Source organism: Prosopis cineraria, unplaced genomic scaffold, assembly GCF_029017545.1.
Source record: "Prosopis cineraria cultivar Desert tree isolate PC_DT_omini unplaced genomic scaffold, ASM2901754v1 PC15, whole genome shotgun sequence".
NCBI classification, from domain to species: domain Eukaryota; kingdom Viridiplantae; phylum Streptophyta; class Magnoliopsida; order Fabales; family Fabaceae; genus Prosopis; species Prosopis cineraria.
Window position 1 is genome coordinate 6,286,770 of NW_026555346.1, and position 20,608 is coordinate 6,307,377.

At 32.2% G+C, this 20,608-nt stretch overlaps 2 protein-coding genes across 4 annotated transcripts; both read right to left on the reverse strand.

The window, feature by feature from the left end:
* Positions 1-223: 223 nt before the first annotated feature.
* LOC129294626 (protein WVD2-like 5) lies at positions 224-5,659 on the reverse strand. Of its 3 annotated transcripts, none has more exons than XM_054933060.1 (11): positions 5,519-5,659; positions 5,270-5,414; positions 4,562-4,606; positions 3,981-4,257; positions 3,658-3,897; positions 3,461-3,501; positions 3,279-3,350; positions 3,053-3,152; positions 2,881-2,952; positions 2,677-2,787; positions 224-1,275 (listed from the first exon to the last, which is right to left on the reverse strand). In XM_054933060.1, exons 4-11 carry the CDS (start codon positions 4,245-4,247, stop codon positions 760-762), a joined length of 1,419 nt encoding a protein of 472 aa, XP_054789035.1. In that variant the 5' UTR covers positions 4,248-4,257; positions 4,562-4,606; positions 5,270-5,414; positions 5,519-5,659; the 3' UTR covers positions 224-759. The 3 variants fall into 3 exon arrangements, with proteins under 3 accessions (XP_054789035.1, XP_054789036.1, XP_054789037.1); XM_054933061.1 differs by having other exon boundaries at positions 5,514-5,620; XM_054933062.1 differs by lacking the exons at positions 4,562-4,606; positions 5,519-5,659 and having other exon boundaries at positions 5,270-5,502.
* Positions 5,660-16,956: 11,297 nt separating this feature from the next.
* On the reverse strand, positions 16,957-19,936 carry LOC129294253 (G-type lectin S-receptor-like serine/threonine-protein kinase SD2-5). The gene has a single exon (XM_054932470.1). It carries the CDS (start codon positions 19,568-19,570, stop codon positions 17,114-17,116), a length of 2,457 nt encoding a protein of 818 aa, XP_054788445.1. The 5' UTR covers positions 19,571-19,936; the 3' UTR covers positions 16,957-17,113.
* Positions 19,937-20,608: the final 672 nt, after the last annotated feature.

Consider the following 20,608-nt stretch of genomic DNA (forward strand, 5'->3'; position numbering starts at 1 on the left):
TAATTTTTTTTAATCATCTAACTTTAACACTATTAATCTCAGATGATATGTTGTGTTTATCATTATTATTTTAAGAAATTAAACTTAATATATTAACATTTAAAAATATTTTGTTAAAATTTAAAAATTCAATATCCGTATATTTTGTTAATAAAATTAACAATGTTAAGGTTAAAAGTTTAAAAAAACTTTATAAAATTAAGAAATCAAACCTTATATGAGATTAAAAAGCTAAAAAGCTAAAGGTACACTTTTACCAACAAAATCCTATAATGATATACAAGGTGAAGAAATAACAAGCTCTCCAAATTCAAATCCTAATCATTAACTACTAGCGGAAATCGACCTGACAAGTATACATATTCGGTAAGAGGGTTCCCGAAACACAAAAAGCTTTTTCTAATTGTTCAACAAAGGCCTGTAACTTGAACCATCTACTACCAAGCTTCCTCAAAACTTTACCAGATATACACTAAACAACACAGGCAACTTCTGCTTGCCAAAATAATGTATGCCACAATTACTTGGCAAATAGTTACGTTGTTGCAAGCAAGATATTAATAAGGGCAAAAACAGCAACCTTGAAGAGTAAGAACATAAAGAAACAACGCTGCTATGGACAAGATGACATCACAAACCATAGAATGCAAATCTTCAAAACTTCACTGTCAAATAATGTCAGCTATTTGCCTTAACATTCACGCGATGACTCCACAAACTCTGAAAAGTTCAACACATGTTTATGTTCCTGCTGTTCGCTTAATGGTCTGCCCCGACTGGTTCCTGCACCAATGGGGGCTGAGGTTGCTCTTCAACCACAATGTCACCATTCACTTGAGGCTCTGTTTCGATTGGCTTGTCTGAGAGAGCTGTTTGATCTATATTCAGCGAAGGAGGTTCACTTGTATTACAGGACAAGGCACCATTCTCTTCATTGGCTGCACGATCCAATTGACATTTCTCTCTCTCAACAATACTGGACAAGGTGGTACCTTTATTTGTTACACTGGATGACGTGGTCTTCTCATCATTCAGTGCCTTAGATGAATTGGATGAACTGGTCTTTTCAGAAGGCAGTTTAGAAGGAAGAGATCTCCGTTGTGGCTTCTTTGGATGGGCATGAGTAATTTTCTTGGTGGGGTTACTCTTAGACACTTTCTCATCCAGACTTAGACGACCCAATTGAGCACTGCTGCTAGGACTTCCATCTAACTCTGGTCCCGTCGAATCCTTCCTTCGTCCAAGCTTAGGAGATTTTGCTCTTGTAGTTGGTATCTACATTAGTAATGTCCAATGGCTAAAATTTTTTATTTCAAATGTCAAAGCCGAAAAAACAAAAAAACAAAAAAAGGGTCTATGGTTCAGATAACAGACAAGCTCTCAAAAAGGATCTTGTTTTGTGCATAATAACTACATCTCTAAGAATTATGACATTGATGCTGCAATGTGAAAAAATCTGCAGTGACATATCATCACTAAGATGGATGACCACCATCGGTTAACATGGATACGGCTCATTTATGAAGCATCTCATGTTTCATACACATCTAGATAGCAACAAGGAGCATGACTATACAATTAAAAGGCATTAGAAAGCTTGCAGTTTTAAAAATTGAACATTCAATTCTGGTTGCAGTAAAGCAGGCACAGAAAGGACTTGTGCAACTGCCAAATGATATTCGAGGTCAATAAATAGAATATCCCCACAAAACCATCTATTAATATGAGGAAGTTTTCAAAATCCATCGGAGTCCAAGTGATATAAGTTCACCCACATCCACTCAATTAATTCACTGATAGATAGATATAAGTGAAATGAGGCAATCTATGTCAATAAATCAAAAGCTATCAAATGTTCGTAACAAAACATAACCTAGAAAGCCTGCAAGCACAGTTCAGCTCAATTAATCAGAACTTAAACAAAACAGCTTAACATATGTAACTCATGAAATCACAATCCACGTTTATTTCTTATAAAGATTGGTGAAAGCAGCTTACAGGAACAGTTGCGGCAATACAACAACTGATAGATAGTCTTTAAATTTCTAACATGAACAGTCAAATTCACAAATTGAAATCAGGATTAATGAACTTCAACACACAGAATTTTAAAATTATCATACGCATAAAGCACTTTAGTCAACCTCTGCAAATGTTCCTCCAACAACCTCAGAAAATACAGCTTTCCATAGCAAAATCATTATTATATGGTACATAAACGACATCCATTATATAATTTAGAACATTCTCATCCATCATCATCTATATGATATCTAAATTGTCTAGTTGTAAACAAAATCAAATTTTATGACCATTGCCATAGAGTCCAAACATGCAGCAATTAATAAGTATTCTACCAATGGAAACTTCTTTCTAACAAGCCAAAAGAGACAGTAATGCTTGGATCAAAGGGTATCAAATAACAAGCAAGACATATTGACTCAGACAGATGCTAAGTAATGGAAACAGGGGTATGGTGAGAAGAAAGCTTTCACCCCCCACGAGGACACTTCTGGCTAGGTTTAACACAATCCTATATCCTCTGACTATTCTCTAAAGCTATATGCATTGCAGATATGTGTATGTCTGTGCAGTTGCTATTCAAACAGCACCACAGACATACAAAGACATGCCAACCTTTGTTCCCTCTGCACCACCACACACAGAGAAACCCACCTTCTTTAGCTCTGCCTTTGGAGGAGGAGGCTCCTGGTAAAAGCTCGGCATTGGAGTCGCTTTAAATCCTAGACTCTTCCTAAGCATCTTAATTTCAGCTTCCTGGCTCTCCTATAAAAGAATTGTGCAATTAATGTGATTAAGGGAGCATATAACAGTTACATTTCAACCTAAATATATATATATATATATATATATCACTACCTTGGTTTTTGCTTGCAAGTTACTCTTCTCCACTTCCTTTGCATGAATCTTTTCCTCAAGCTTAGAGTAGAACTGTCCAGCAAAATATAAATTTCATTTGAACCTACAAAGTACAAACCCTATTGCAAAATAAATCTGCAACATAAATAATATGCTAGAAAGTGGAATCTACCTCTTTTCTTCTCTCAGCTCGTTCACCACACCGGAAACTAAATCCATAATTTGGAAGCGTCCCCACCTTGGGAGGTTTGGCATCTTCTGCAGTGATATTTCTACAGAGTGGACTAAGGATAAGCAATAATCGTACATATCACCACAGACACCAAAATAGACTTACTGCATGTACATAGAAAGACCTCGAGTGCTTCCACTTGAACTTACTATAAAGAAAAGGATACAGAAAAGACCTTGCCTCTCCTTCAACTTTATCAAGAGTTCCTTTCTTCAATGCTTTTGGTTTTTTATTCTCTCTGTGTACAATAAATCACGGTTACAAGTAGAATAATTACCATCAATGCTTTATATCAAAATTTTCTATCCTCAAAGTACTTGTATACACAAATCAATACAAGGAACATACACAGGTGAACCTGAGGATGCTGCATCAGACTTATCAGAATGCTGAGACAAACAAGGCGTAGAACATTATTAGGGATTGCCCATGTCATTCAGTTTTAACAATGAAAAAGAATTAGAAGAGAAGAAACAAAGGGAGGCAAATAACGAGTGCTTCAATAAAGATTAGGCAAAGCAGGCAAAGACAACAACAAATAGTACCCTGGAAATTTGAGTCTTGCGGTCATTTAATGATCTGCTTTTAATGGGCTGCTGAGAGTTCAGAGTCAAAGAGCCATTTAACAAAGAGGTCTGTGCCTCTTCATCCTTTCTGTCCTTACTTTTCTTCACCCCACTTGTATGAACACCCTTAGGATTAGCTGGCTTCAAAGCCTTGGTCTTGACAGGAACCTTTGATGATCTTAATTGTTGTGATTGATCTGTAATTTTCACTTCCTCTTGCTAGAACAATAACACATAAATGAGATTTTTGAAAATGCAAAATATCTTGATGAAATCAACTCAAGAGCAAAAAAGTCACTTGCCTGAGTAATGGCTGCATTGCTGCTGACTGTGCTGTCATTTGATTCCTCTTTGCTTTCTGCAAAAGATATGTCAGTTGCAGGGCTATCCAACAGAACATCATTTCCCAAACCATTTTGAGCTACAGCCTCTGCAATTTCAGCCACAATGGGTTCAGCATCATTTGGAACAACATCATGCTTTCCAGAGTCAGAAAGTTCTTCATCAACACCATTTTGATGGGCTGTTTCAAGTCCAACAGCAGGTGAAAGGTTACTTGAATCCATCATTAACAAAAACCTGCAAGTTGCATATAGACAACGAACTGAACTTAGAGATGATTCAAGACGAGAAAACCACAGCACTAGAACTTATATTCTTGCAGAAATGTCTCACCAATTCTATGGTGTTTATCTAGAAGATTTACCTTGGCTTTCTCAGCCAGAATGGCTTTAATCGAGTAACTAGACTAGACTTTCAAGTTTGCATACATTTTAACCTTATCATTTCCACAATGAATTTAGTTATACAACACAAAGAACAAAACAGAATGCCATTTTTCAGAACACAGACTCATAAGCCTTTAGGTCTAGTTGCAACTTACCCACTAGAAGGAGAAAGATAGGAGCGAAATTACAAAATTATAGACCTGTCATGTGGGAGTATAACAGCATAAGTTATTTACGGGATAAAAAGGGAGAAAGGAATGCGGTAACACAATCAGAATTTAGATATTTCAATAAATAATGAGAGTATAAACCCGGCGTTTCAAAGGCATGGATATTAATCAGCAGACGCACTGTGCTGAATAAAAAGATGCATAGAATCTCAGCTTAGTAGCCAAAGGCAAAAAGAAAGACGAATTTGGCTAGCGGGAAACTAATAAGAGGGAGAAAGAACCCAAAGGCAAAAAGAAAGACGAATTTGGCTGGCGGGAAACTAATAAGAGGGAGAAAGATGTCTACAAGGCTTCAATTGACAGAGAACTAATGTATAGCTCAGAATAAACTAGCTCGTGCGGCATTTTCTCAGGAATCAAATGAAGCACGAGCAGTCAAGTAATAAACTCAAAAGAAACACTTGGATATCCACTAATAGTGTCAACAGATGATGACCACAAGTCTGCAGACAAGCAACTGGGGATACATACACAACAACTAAATCGACTAGCATCAAGTTGAGAATTTCTTATAATTGGAATGCAAGGGGAAAAAGACCAAAAAAAGAAGAGACTTTCTTCATAATTGTCTCTTCCAAAAAGTTTGCCCACAAACTGAACACTTGACAATTGAAATTCCACAGTCCTCGCTACCTCGTAAAAGAGAACAACAGTCAAAATGCCATGAAACCGCGAATAGCTATTTAACCAGGGATTTGCGGAGGACCCAAGAGATCTGGCCGAGAAAGCAAGGGATAAGCGGCAATGGGGATGGATTTGACGATCAGATAATCGGAGCCTGTAAGATCCGAAAGATTCAAAGTGAGTTGAGGAGACTTATTAATGAGTAAGTGGATTTTGTAATTCAAAAATGAAGCGGTGGGAGAGAGGGGATTACAGTACAAGAGTTTTACAGCAGGAGCCTCCAAATCCAACTCGGGGATGACTGAAGTCGCTGTCCGCAAACGTAGAAGAGTCAGTCGGATCGAAGAGTGAGAATATACGGTTACGTTCAGCTCTACAGTTATTGTACATACGGTTTTCACGAAAATAACGCACTCCACAACGAAACTTGCAAGTTGCAACTAACAGTCTTAAATGTCTAACCCCGTCCATTGTTTTTTTTTTTTATTTTTTATAAAAGAAAATTATAATTAATTTATAATTAAACCAAGAGATAGTGAAAACTTTTAAATTTGGTTCTCGAAATTGTCCCTTTAGTCCCTAAAATTTAATTATTATTCATTAATGATGAAGATTAAATTTCAAAAATAAAATTAATAACTGAGTCAAATTTAAAAGATTATAAATTTTATTATCTCTTGAACAAAATATGCAAACTATAAATTTAAAGATGTTTACTTTCTCTTTTCAATGTTATAAAATATTTTTAACGAATCGTGTTTCCAATGAATTAGTTAATACAGGAATATATCTTAAAAATTCTATAACAAGTAATATCATTTATAGAATATGGAAATTGAGGTGTGGTTTATTTTTCAGATGTTATGTGACATGGAAAAGTATATTTGGTTTCTCAGATCATGATTAGTGAGACGTAATGTACAGGGTTTAATTTATTTTATTACATGAGTAAACTGATAAAAATATTATTTGTAAAAACTTATTAGTTAAATGAAATATTTTTCGTAGAAATAGAAAAAAAAAATTGAAAGAATGTAAGTAAAATAACAAAGAAGAGTACAAAACAGTATAATCTCCAATCGAAGGTCCCAGAGGAAGGGGGGAGCTTAAAAAAAGTAATGGCAACTTTAATTTAACCAAAGCTTAAATTGAATTAATATAGACTGATAAAAAAAAAATTAATATGGCAATATGTTTTTCATTTTTATAAAACAAACTCTGCTCACGCTCTCTTTGTTTTTTTTTTTTTTAAAGTGCAAAGAAAGCTTGACAATTTAGATAGTGTCCTACAATCTTTCAGCACACACGCATGTTATAGATCTATCAAGAAGCAAACTTAATTTGTAAATGAATATTTTAAAACTGCAAAACATGATTAAAGTAGATATTCAAATTTCTAAAAAGTGCATTGAACTTCCTTCGAACTTGTTTAATGAGAAGATGGTTCAAAGAGGAGGGGAAAAAACACGCGGTTTTGAAGTTGTTTGACAAACAATATTGAAGTTTGCGGACTTAACGATAATTTTATCGTTTTACAATTTTACTGATCATGTTGAGAATAAAATTACAATATGATATTCTTTTTTTTTTTGAAATAGAAAATTTAAAATTTAAAATATACATCAAAAGGTTACGAGGGCTAATATGCATTTTGAATTTATAAAATCAAATATATTCAAAGAAACCTCAAGAGCTAGCCTAATTTATTTTATTAATAATTAGTTTATAAAAATTGGTCATAAGTATTAGCAGTGTATGCTAGATATAGTAATAACCAATAATGAATTATTGAAGACGACAAATAAACCAACAAGGAGATGGCGCGTGGGAACATGAGATGTCATCCACAAACACGACACAGCGTTCGTATTTGGCAATTGCTTCTCCAATGGCCACCGTGATTGGATAATCAATTTTTTATTGTCAGTTTAAATTTTAATTGAATATAATAAATTAAAAAAATAATTACTCAAATGATATATTTTAATTATAATTAATTATATTATAACGTAATTTATTTTAAATATTATTTTTTAAAATTAATTTTAAAAGAGTTGAAGATATTTGAATAATTTAATAAAAATTAATTTTTAACTATATAAATTACTATATAATTTAATTCTTAAATATCAAATATTAATTTTTTAAAAATATAAAGTTTGAATTTTATTAAAAAAAGAGAGATAAAAAGAGAATTTAATTTAATTTTTATTAAATTATGTGCTTTTTTATAATTATTTTTTAGGCTTGTCTTTATAATTTTTTCTAACATTTTTTACAAGCTTTTTTTATAGAGGCTCCGATTCTCAGCTTCTGAAAATAATCAACTTTTAACCCAACAATTGATTAACCAAAAAGGTGGGTGTTTGGATAATTTTGTGGAAAATTAATTTTTTGAGCCAAAAATTAATTATTTTTACTATCCAAACACACACTTAACTTTAATTAGATAATTAATTGCGTTTGCATTCCAAAACAAACATCTCTGTTGTCATGAAATATCAAAATCAAAACATGACCCGTAAATTAATTATTTCATCTTCTTTTGTTGATGATTGGGTGCCAAATCGATCAACTTTTATTTGTATAATTATTGTCATTACCTGTTTTAAAAACAACACCATAAAATAGCATTTAAGTTTGGTTAGTTAGAATCCTGCCACGGAAGTTTAGGCGAGTCAATTTAATTTATGAATGCTTTATTGGGAGATTAGATCACTACAAGTAACGAGTCATATCAAAAGGGTTTGGTAACAATTAATCAAAGTGCAATCCAAATAAAATCAAGTAGAAATTGATTAAGCCATCCAGGGAAATTGCCGCATCCATCCGTCCAGTGGACCTTAGATCAGGGGATGCAATATTTTTTTAGACTTTAGCTAAAAATATTTAAAAAAATTTTGAAACTCAAATATTTTTAAAATCAGGTTAAAGGGTGTAAAATATTTGAAATAGGAGGTGTAAAATAGTGAAACATATAATCCCTTCTTATAACTTTTTCCAAGTTTAGGGGGGGCAATGCCCCCCGAATTATACCTAGCGCCGCCCATGCATCCGTCATAGTTTATAAAATATATTTTTTTCAATCCAACATGAAATCAAATAAAATAAATCTTAGTAAATACCCTTCACAATTTTATTTTTCATAATATAAATATAATTTTTTTAAAGCGCCATTAGTTTAATATAACATTATTCGTGAATTAGGGAGATAAAATATCATAAAAAATGAAGAGTAATATTGAAAAAAATATGATTAATAAAATTTTATTTTTGTCCAAGTAACTTATATTTGAGGACATTGAACCATCTTTGAGACAGAGAGAATATCTTTGGAGGAAAATTGATTATCGCCCTTTTAAGTACGTTGATTTTTAATGGATAAAGGTGCAAATTTGGCTACAAATTAATTTTTGAGGAGCATCTAGTAGCCTAAATTATCAGATGGTACAAAATAAATCACGAACATTCAAAAATGGAGCATTCAATAACCTGCCATTAAGTTAAGCTAACGGATGTTATATGGGGCTCACAATGACACGTGACACGACATAGGCGTGACACGTTAGCATGGTAAAGGTGTAAATTTAGCCACGAACTATTTTTCGAGGAGCGTTGGGTAATATCTACTGTAAAAAAAATGGATAATCCAACACCTTTCTCTCAATTTTGACTAAACATAATTTATTTTCATACTTATGAGGTCCACAAAGCATTAATCTCTAAATCTTCTTGCCTTCATTCTCAATTTCAACTCGAGAATAAGAGATTCAAAGAGTTTTTATTTGAAAATATTCATGAGGACGACACTAATAAAGTAGAAAAAATAATTCATGACTAAATTAAGTTAGAATCAAGTTTTTACTTCATTGGCATCGTCCTTGTAAATGTCTTCAGATAAAAACTCATTGAATATCTTCTTTTAAAGCTTATATTGAGAACAAAGGCAAGAAGACTGGGAGATTAATGCTTTATGGGCATTATAAGTATGGAAATAAATGGTGTTTTAGTCAAAATTGATGAGAAGATGTTGGATGATCCATTTTTTTTATAGTAAAAGCTACCCAATGCTCCTAGGAAAATAATTCATGACTAAATTTGCACCTTTACCATGTTAACGTGTTGCGCCCGTGTCGTGTCATGTGTCATTGCGGGCCTCACATAACATCTGTTAGCTTAAGGTAACGGTGGGCTATTGGATGCTTCATTTTTTAAAGTTCATAATTTATTTTACATCATCTGATAATTTAGACTACCAGATGTTTCTTGAAAAATAATTTATGATCAAATTTACTACTTTATCCATTTTTAATTCATAAAAAATGCGCATCAGCATATATGTGCATGTGTGATGAAATACTAAAATGTCTATCGTTGATATTTTAATAGATTCATGAATTATTGTGTAATGTAAAATTGATTTGTAAAAATTGTTATTACATTTTTGCTGGGAGAAACTTCATTTAAATTCTGTCATTGCGTCAACGCGCAGGGACATAAGCGTCAGATTTTGTCAACAAAAGTATATACAATGCTGATATAAGTATGGTAGCCTTTTCGTGTAAATGACAAATGAAAAGAAAGCGATGGCGGTGTCTATAATTCAAAAGTAAATTAAGGGTTTCAGGAAACTAAATTTAAACCACCTTTACAACTCAACTAGCTGGGTTTTAAGCCGTGCGGCACATAAGAATTAATAATAGTTTTTAACTTTTGCATGGATATTGTAAAAACTTACTCGAAATATTTTTGAATATTTGTAACGATTTGTTATGGTAATCAATCATGAAATGAAGAAATGAAAATTTTAAAATAATTTATTTTCATGTACTTGTAATGTGTTGCTTTACGTAAGTATAAATTTAAATAAAAATTTATTCTATTTTAAAACTTATTTTACCCAAATATATTAAAGATATTGCCCCCTAATGAATTTAAGAAAGCAAAACCTATATTTGTGCCCTTCCAAACTTTGAAATCCTGTTGAAGAATAAATTTACCGTTAAGTTCTACCACATAATTAATTAAAGAAAAAAAAATATTCTCCAACAAATATTATTAGATTTGTCACTATTTTCTTTGTCTAAATTTCTAAGAAACAATTTATATTTTACAATGCACTGCCCTTATGCATTCTAAAAACTATAAATCTTTGTTTAATTTAGCATATGATGCAAAATAAAATTAGTTTATTTTCTTTAAGAATCTGTTGGTCCATGCATCCTGAGAAAAATAAAACATGTATAATAATAAATCATACACTATAATTTATGTCATAATAATTCTTATAAATCATAATTATAGATAAAAGTAAAAATAAATATGAATAATGATTTTAAATTAAGCAAGTAGAATAACCACTATTATAGTACCATTTATTAATCATATATAAGCCTGTAATGATAAAATAACGAGTAAGAGGGATTTAGGATTAGGAAATGTAATGAAAATAAATTTATCAACCTCATAGTATTAAATTTAAAGTACATAATTATAATGTTTTCAATAAATTTTCAAGTTGTGATACACTTGTATATGTTAATAATAATTTTGTTACCTCGTGCATATTAAGAATATTGACAATGATTTATTTTATTTTTGACGTATATTATTTTATAATTTGTATATATATATATGAAAAATTACAATAAACAATTTGTTATCCTATGATGTGTTGTTCTCACACAAATTAAAATTCAAATAACAATATATTCTAATTTGTATTTTATTAATTTAAAACTTATATGTCATAACTTAAATTTTTAAATTTATGTACTACTATGTTCAAATTAAAATTTAAATAATTTGTTATATTTTAAATTTTTTCCAGCATAATACATATAAATAACATCTTCCATATATTAAAAATTTAGATTTATATTTTCTAAGATTGATATCTATAAATTTTAGTAAGCTTTATTTTTTATTTTTAAATATTTTTCATTTTGTCATTTTTTATAAAATATAAAGTTTTTTCTTTCTTCCTTAAAAGGGCACATTTCATGAAAACTTACCGACATCAAATTTAGATGATTTAAATTCTAAACAATTATATATAAGAATTTGTTAGCCGTGGATATTAAAAATATAAAAAATAATTTATTATATATATATATATATTATTTTCATATGAATTAAAATTTTAAAAATAAAAAATTGTATCTTATAATTTGTTATTTAGCTTTGTATTTCATTATACAGTTTATTATTTTATACCTGTACAAAATACAGGTGGCATATAACATATCTCATATTTATCATTTTTAATATGAATCTTATATTTGCTATTAATTTTTTACCGTGGACCCTACATTTTTTCCTAATATTAATGATACCTACAAGATATGTTAACATAAAAAATATTTTTTAAAAAATTATTACTGCTCATCCAATCCAATTATAGATCAACAGTAACAGTGATCTGCAAAGGAAAGGAAAAAGCGATTGACAATCAATATTGATAAATTAACAAATAAAATTGAAGAACCAACAATCAATGATTATGTATTTCAGACAACATAACTAAATTAATATGACTGTAAACAAGTGAAGTCATATATTTTATAATTGATATTAATAAATTAAACAAGTAAAAGTTATATGATTAACAACTTCCACGTTTCGGACAAAAAACTGAACTAGCATGATTATTAATAAGTGAAGTCAGATAATTTGCAATTGATATTGGTGCATTGACAACTGAGATAAGAAAATTAACAATTAATAATTTTTTTTAAGTCAAATTAAGTAAATAGGTTTTGTAAATGATTCGTAAGTCAAGTAGTTAACAAGTCATGTTAACAAAATTATGAAATTAATAAGTAATGTTCTTAAGATTACGAAGCTACGTACTTAACTAGTTGGCTATTTAACAACTACTATTAATGAATTAATAAATACAAGCAAGCAATTAATGAGTAAAATTAGATAATAATTGAGTAATGTAGTTGACTATAAGGGGTTTTAGAATGAACTTGTCATATCTATTGTTGCAATATCATTTCAAAATTTTTATAACTAATACAAAAGAAGCAATAAGTAATGTAACATGATTAACATGTAACATTTACACACTTCATAGAAAAAATCTTTACTTATTAATTTTTATAGAAGGGAAATTCAGTATTTTCAGTCATCAATTTTATTTCAGTTCAGTTCTAAAAACTTGTTGAGAATTTTTAAATTTTTTTAGGACCAACTGATAAATATTTCTCTTTCCTTGTCATCATTGAAATTCTCCCATGTAATTATTCAGAATTAAACTCATTTTTAACTCTTGACAAAAAAAAAATCATTTTTAGCAATATCTAATTGTGATATTTGTACTGTAAATTTAGTTTCACCCGCTAATTAATTGATCTTTCATTGAAAAATCATTTTTCTGACAGACCCCTAAAGTATTTCTTGATTAGTTATTTCTTGACAATTTGTATTTTATATTTTTTTAGAAAAATACACTTTTTTTTATAAAAACACTAATTCTTATCAATAAAAAATTAATTTTTAATTTATTAAGTTTAACGTCGACTTCTATATTTACGAGAGCCATATCTGGCATCTGAATCTGAAATTAAAAATATCGGGCGTAATTTTGTCATATCTTTAGAAAATAAGTATAACTTTAACACACACACACACACACAATTGAAGCGTGTTGTGTCTAGCCTATAATGATCAAAGACCCACATTAGTCACGGAGAGCAAGTAAATCAGTCATTATCTTTTAAATGGGGTGGTGAGTTAGGTGGCGAGGCATCACCGTTTAATTTAATCAAACTTGTTTCCCTTTGCTTAATGAACTGTAATACCAATAATGACAAGACATCCACGCTTTCCATTAAAGTTAATATCTGAAATTTCTATGTATAAATCTACAAAATTTTAAAAATAGCTAGTAATTAAGGGAGAATTATGATTTAAAAAAATTAATCAAAACAAAATTGAATATTTCATTATTTGACATACATTTTATTCACCCCGTCTTTCATTCAAAAAACATTTTGCGTATTTCAACATTTTTTCTAGCCACCCGACGTGCTCTCCGTTATCATAATCTAGCAATGTATATAATGTACGAATACCTGAGTTATATACACGGAGTGTACATTATAGTTTACCTCTTTTCATTTTGAAATTAAAACAATTTTATTTATTGAAAAATTTTATTTGGCCCGAAATGAACAAATTCAAAGGCGAGCGCAGAAGGCATTATATTGATGAAGAGTTGATTTAGAAAGATAGTATCAATTAATTAACATTATGTTTCGGTCATTATATTGATGCGATATTATTTTACTATCGAAGTTTTTCTCGGCACAATACTGTCTTTTCATGGCCAAGTACAATACTATCGAAGTTCTTGAATATATGAAAACCAGCCCAAGCAACCTTCACTAACACGCACGTTTTGCAAATGAAGTTAATGAAATAACTAAATTTACTCCTTACCAGGAAAAAAAAGAAATAACTAAATTTACTCGTTCAGCTGATTACACGCAAGTTGTTTAATTACAAATGAACAGTAAATATTCTTACATGCAATGTCAAATATATTCAATAGTAGCTAGTCAAGTAAGAAAGGGACTTAATTTTCTTTAAGTATAATCGAGGATTTGAATTGTGGAAATGGAATAACTTATATTAGAAAAGTTATTCGCAAATATCAGGTTTAATAATGTCAGAATATGATGAGATAACATTAAATAAGTATATAAAAGGTATTATTAATAAATCACGAGTACCTGAAAACAACTAATTTGGCGTAAACGTACATAGAAAGTACAGTGTAGGTTGGTATTATGAAAAAACAGAAAACAGGCATGATAATGAGTGAAGGTAAATTGAGGGGGAAATTACCCACTAAGGCGCATGCATTAAGGAAGTGAGTGTTTGTGGATAAGCATCACTTATTGTGTAATGTAATAATCACCATCATCATTCGGACGATGAAGATTGAAACACTTTTGTAGTCTTGTTTGTGTCACTTGTTTCGCGTGGCAGCGAAAAAGACAGCCTCCAGCAATTGTCGTTCTCCCCAACAATATTCCACGCATCAACTACAAGTAGCCAAACATGACCTAGTCCTCTATCCTAGATCCTTCATTTTCTTCGGCTGGGCTGGCCGCTGATCCACTAGATTACAAGCAAACAACCCCCTATCCCTCAATTTCAGTCTTCTATATTTACTGATATAAGATTTTGATTGTTATTAAAGGGGTTGAATTTATTTATTTATTTATTTTGAGAATGGAAGGCCACAAACAAATCCTGCATAAAGAACTTAAGTCACGTTGATATGCAAAAAGTTTCTACTACCAAGTGATGGAAATGATTGATCGCTGATAAAACAATATTTAAATTTTTAATAAGAGAAATACTCATATCTAATATTTTATAACCATGTCTCAAACGGGTCTAGATTCAAAAAGAGAATTAACATCATGTATAGCCTCATCTGTTTCTGTTGTCTAGCCATGGAAGATTGATTTATGGAAGATTTAATTTCATATTTACGACATTTATGAAACGCCTTATAAAGTAGGTTACTGTTAATTCCCTGGGCTTGTTGGTGATTTGAATACCAGTTGAATCAATCATCAATCATAATAGGGAAAGGAATAGAGAGAGTGCAACCATAAACATACCCCACTTCTTTTATTAAAAGATAATGATGATAAGATTCCTAACAACATCTTTCGTGCATTCCAATTTTCAATTTTTGGACTTTCAAAGTGTGGGACTAAACTAAACATTTCTCACTTGCTTCACAGAAAAACCAAGATGCCAGCCAAACACAAAGTCACAAGATCTCACCGTTTTTTTTATCAGGCTTCTAGTCATCAGCATTGACCCACGAGGACAAAACTTTCGTCCACATCCACAACATTTTCTTTCTTCCTTCATGGGTTTGATTTTTGGGCTTGTCAAGTAAAATAGTTCAAAACTCTCTCTCTCTCTCTCTCTCTCTCTCTCTCTCTATCTCACACACACACACACACTGTATTTCGCTCTCTTCGGGCATTGATTGTGGGTCCTGAGTATCTCTACCAGCAGGGTGATTTAATCCAGACACTCTGGTGGGTCACCTTTCATGGCCTCAATTATACACGCGCCATTAAACAATATAATTATCTGGTGTATCAGTTCTAGAATACTCCTACGCCTTAATCAGCATGATTGCGCAGTGCATGAGAACCGAGGGACTAAATTCTTGTCTTTAATCTTGCTGCAGTGTGATTTAAAACTACGTACATGTTTGCCTAAAATATGTGGATATTTTTGCACACGCTGTGACTCGTACATACAGGTCAAGCCCCTGACATGTACTTTATCATACGCTATTCTACCAGTCAACCAACAAACTCTTGTGTGTACTTGGTGCTCATCAGAGCCAGCATTCATTTTAATCTAAAATGATCTTTGCTGTTCTTTTAAATTAATTTTCAATATTATATTTATTAAAATAAGAAATATAAAAAATTTAATATTAAATCTAAATTATTTAAAATACATTTAAATCATCAATTTATAAAATTTATAAATTTTTAATATTAAATTAGGTCATATAGATTGCATCTAAACTATCTAGATAATCAAATTATAAAATTTTTAATATTAAATTAAAATGTTATTAAATCTATGCTAAATTAGTAATAAACAGATTTATTAAAATTTTAAAATTTTTTATATTTATAAATATAATATTAACAATATTTAAAAATTAATTCAAATGAATGATAGTGATCAATTTGGACTCAAATGGATTCCTGCCCTAATGAGCATAACTGAATGCAAATCCCAAACTCTCACGTTGTCTTGTTGCATTTGAAGTGGTGAAGTTGTGAAACACAAGGCAATCGGATACCAGAATAAATTTAATGCCCTAAATAGTCATTCCCTATTTTCTTATTTTGAGATAGTTTGTTTAACAGAGCAAAACTCTTAAAATTGACATGTCACGTCTGAGCCAGATCGGTAGGCTAATTCCTCTAAAAAGGATGGGGCTTTTCTTTTGAGTCAAAGCTTAAAAGTTGATGGCAAGTAAATTTAAGCTCCGAGAAGAAAAAGTTTAATTGCACATAACTTTCCTTTTTAAATTGAACATAAGAGAAGTTGTTGCTCATATATATAGCATACAGTATGTGCTTATTTTTAGAAAAAAGGAAAAAGAGTTAAACTCATTAAGAGATGTATTAAGGAGCGACAAGTTTGGGAAGGCACCAATTTGACTAAATCAAACCGTTCACGTCTCTTCACAATATCGACAAATTAAACCCCATATTCCCAAAAATGCATGGTTACTGTGCTTTTTTAAAATCTTCAAACTCCATATTCTCACTGTTTCTCACAGTTATTCAACGTATCAGTTCAACAAATGAATTTATTTACACAATAAAAAAAACAAAAAATGAATAGGTTAAGTGCCTCTGATTCAGCATCGTGTTGAGCCATTCATTCGCGCCGGTACATTTTTACCATAACATGAAGACTAATAATTTGGGCCTCCAATTAAACACTTACTTCCAGCAATGTTTGGGGGCACTAAATATTTCAGAGTCAACCCTTATGTCTCAAGTTTTAACCGGGTATTATGGGTGTTTTTGCTAGTAAACATTTATATTTTAGGGTCAACCTGTTTTGAAACCTCTGGAATTTAGAGAGAATTGGGCATTTATTTGGATTAGTTAATAATCTCATGGTATTTTATAAATATTAATCAAATTGCTTTCACCATGTAACGCTGGAAACAATCTGAACATGAAACCTGATAACTATATATCCCTCATGAAACTCAACAAAATTTACATTGCAGATATCTAACTGTGTCATTGGTACCAAATAAATGCGTTATTGTTATCTTGGTCCTGAAAGATGAACTGCAGAGATATAAGAACCTTTATTAAAGTTTGATGGTTCAACTCCTTCTCGGGTGGGATGAAACAGAGACGAGTAAAGGCGAAAACCCAATGGGTAACAAGTTGGAAGCTCAGGAACAACACAGAGACCCTCAAGCATTTGAACAACTTTGGCCATGGAAGGTCTTCGAGACATGTCTTCCTGCATGCACCAAAATGAGACTTTAATAGCATTATGAAGTCTTTCATCGTTTTCATCTATTTCCAACTTTGAATCAACAATATCTCTCAGTTTCCCTTCTTCCATCATCTTAAAAGCAAAAGATGGGAAATGGAAATTCTCTGAAGTTTCATTAGGATCATAATTCTTCCTTCCTCCAATGATCTCCAACAACACCATCCCATAGCTATAAACATCACTTTTCTCTGATATAGCCGTGTTTGTGATCCACTCTGGTGCTAGATATCCCCTTGTGCCCCTGAGTGTTGTGAAAACACGGCTTTGTTCACGATTCATTAGCTTGGCCAAACCGAAGTCTGATACTTTAGCAAGGAAATTGTCATCAAGAAGCACATTTTCTGGTTTGATGTCACAATGTACAATCTTGGAGTCACAATCTTCATGGAGGTAAGCTAGTCCTTTTGCTGTTCCCAGTGCTATATTAAACCTGGTATCCCAACCCAGCATGAATTCTCCATCGCTTTTCTTGAATATCCATTGATCCAATGACCCATTTGCCATGTACTCATAAGCAAGAAGCTTGTGAGATCCTTCTGCACAAAAGCCTTTAAGCCTAACCAAATGATGATGATGGATGCTTCCGATGATGCTAACTTCTGCTCTAAACTCTTTTTTTCCTTGCCCAGTGGCTTCCAGTTTCTTCACGGCTACATGAGTCCCATCCGGTAGAATCCCTTTATAAACCGAACCAAAACCCCCTTGTCCCAGCTTCACTGAGAAATTATTTGTTGCTATTTCAAGATCTTTGTAGCTAAAACGAGTTGGCAAGCCAGTTAAATTCCGCAACAAGACGACGTCATCTTCTGAATATTCCCCAGAAGGATCATCCAATTTTGGCTTTCTTCTGCAGTATCGAAATCCCAAATAAGAGACAACCAATATTACAGGTAATGTAGATAAGGCAAAGATCACAGCAACTATGGTGCGATTCTTGCTCCTTTCATTACTACCTCTGCTTCCTGAAGTCGAGACTTTGATGTAAGAAACAAACCCTGAATTTGCATCAGAAGTCTCGAAGCTTCCTATGTTGTCTAACAAAAAACAGTTCCCTGAGTTATTATGGAAGAACATAGCAAGGCACGAGCAATTACCAAGGCAAGAATCTTTGCAACCATTCAAGTCAGTTCTTGAAGAGGGTGGAAGAAAATCAAGCGCAAAGTAATGGATTCCATGGTCAGCTTTCACGAGCTCAACAGAACTTTTAGAGTCATTACAAGAAGAGACAATATTCCTTGGCTTGCAATCCGAACGAGAGCTAAGAACAGAAGGACAACGACAGTTGTTATCACCTGTACATATGTAATATGGGCCACAAGGTTGTGGTGTACTACAAGAGTTTTGTGGAATTCTAATTGGAGAAACACTCCTTGCACCTTCACTTTGTAAACCAAAGAAAGTGAGAAAACCTTTATTTCCCAAAACAGCAACCCAAGTGGTATTCGCCCCTGAATCTCCAGCAAAAATAAATTGCGACAACAAGGATTTGTTTTTATCATAGAACCTCCAGGAATTTTCAGTCAGTGATGCTGAAGCCACAAGACCACCATCTTTATCAATGGTCTTGCGGTTATCCTTCTGTAAGGACCAGTAAGTCTGAGGAGCTAAGAAATCAGCGGAAAGAATGACGTCACCAGATTTGATCTCAAGAACATAGGTCAAGTTATGAGGTGAAAGCTCACTGATAAGTTTCATTCCTTCTGTGAAGACTTGATTTGGAAACAAGGTATCCGTTGGGTAGCTATAACTCTGCCAAACAACGCTTCCATTGTTCCCAAGCAAAACTAGGTTTCCTGTGTCCAACAATTCCATTGACGAGACCTCTTTGTCACTAGTATCTGTAGACCAGACCATGGATCTTCCTTTCTGTAAGAAGGCGTTACCATTTTCATCAAACACAAAGTTATCAGAATCTGAAACAAGACTTCCTTTGTTTGCAGTCCAAACCACTGTAGCGGTAGCCCTGTGGACGATTCCTAGTAGAAATAATGAGGTGTCATTTGTTGTAGAGATGAAGCCAAAGGAGAATTCTCCACTGTTTGACTCGAGAAACTTGCCACCATTGTCTATGTATCTCATATAAGATCCTTGAAATCCTGGAGAGATCTTGCCAACACTTAGAACCCTCCCTAGACAGACTTCAGACGAAAGGGAAAGAATCGACACCAAGATGAAGGGAGCAATTATATGGAACAAAGACAGGAGATTTTTTTCCATGATCGTTCCAAGAATTTGTTACTCGAGAGAAAAACTCGATACAAGAAAGAAGGACATTTAGCAAGTCACAGACTCATATTGAGAGCTTATAGGTGATCTGACTTGCTGGAGCAGAAGTCAGAAGTAGGACGAGCAACTTGAGAAGAAGCCGACAAAATAGGCACCGGTTACTCTTTAAATTTGATCATGAGAGTCAAAGGGAGAGCAAGTTGCAGAGAGTCAAGAGATAACCATAACTGGGGGAACCGTGGATTTGCTAATGCATGGCAATTATGCGGTGGGGTAAGAATGAGGATGCGACACAGAACAAGTGGGATTTGAAGACAGGGGTCGTTGACTGTTTTCATGAATCTGCAGTGGGGCGGTTCTAAAACTATAGGGAAGTTCGAGATTTTATAGCGTTGTTGGCTGTCAATCTGACAGATCCTTTTCAGACTTGGTGGTGTTAACTAGTCTTGAATATTATTACAGGTAATAATAAATACTCCTACTTTTATTTATAAATCATTTTTATCCATCACATCAATGTTAGAACAATTAATGGCTTTTTTCTTTTTTTCTTTTTAGACAATGTTTGAAATGATCGAAATCTTTGAACGTTTTGTCACAGACCGTGAGAGAATGGTTGATGCACAGGTCGAGGGTTTGCGAGGACAAAGTAAGACCCTCGTGTCGAATTCTTGCGCGATGCTTTTCAGACACGTTAAGATTCAAATTCAGCCCATATATATGAGGAAAATTTCAATAAGAACCCGAATTAATTTTAGTTAAAGCATCTAAAATTCTAAAATTTTATGGCACATGTGAGAGGTTAGAATAAAATTAAAAAAATTGATTGAAATGACTTTGCTGTTCTCGAAAAAATTGGGCACAAAAATAATTTATATAGAAAAATTAACAATAAATTTATGAAAAATAAACCATTAATATGGGTAAAATTTGCAACTCTTATAACTTATTAATAATATAATATTTTTATGAATATAAACAAGTGAAATTATATGTATAAATAATTTATGTGTGAAAAATAAACAACTA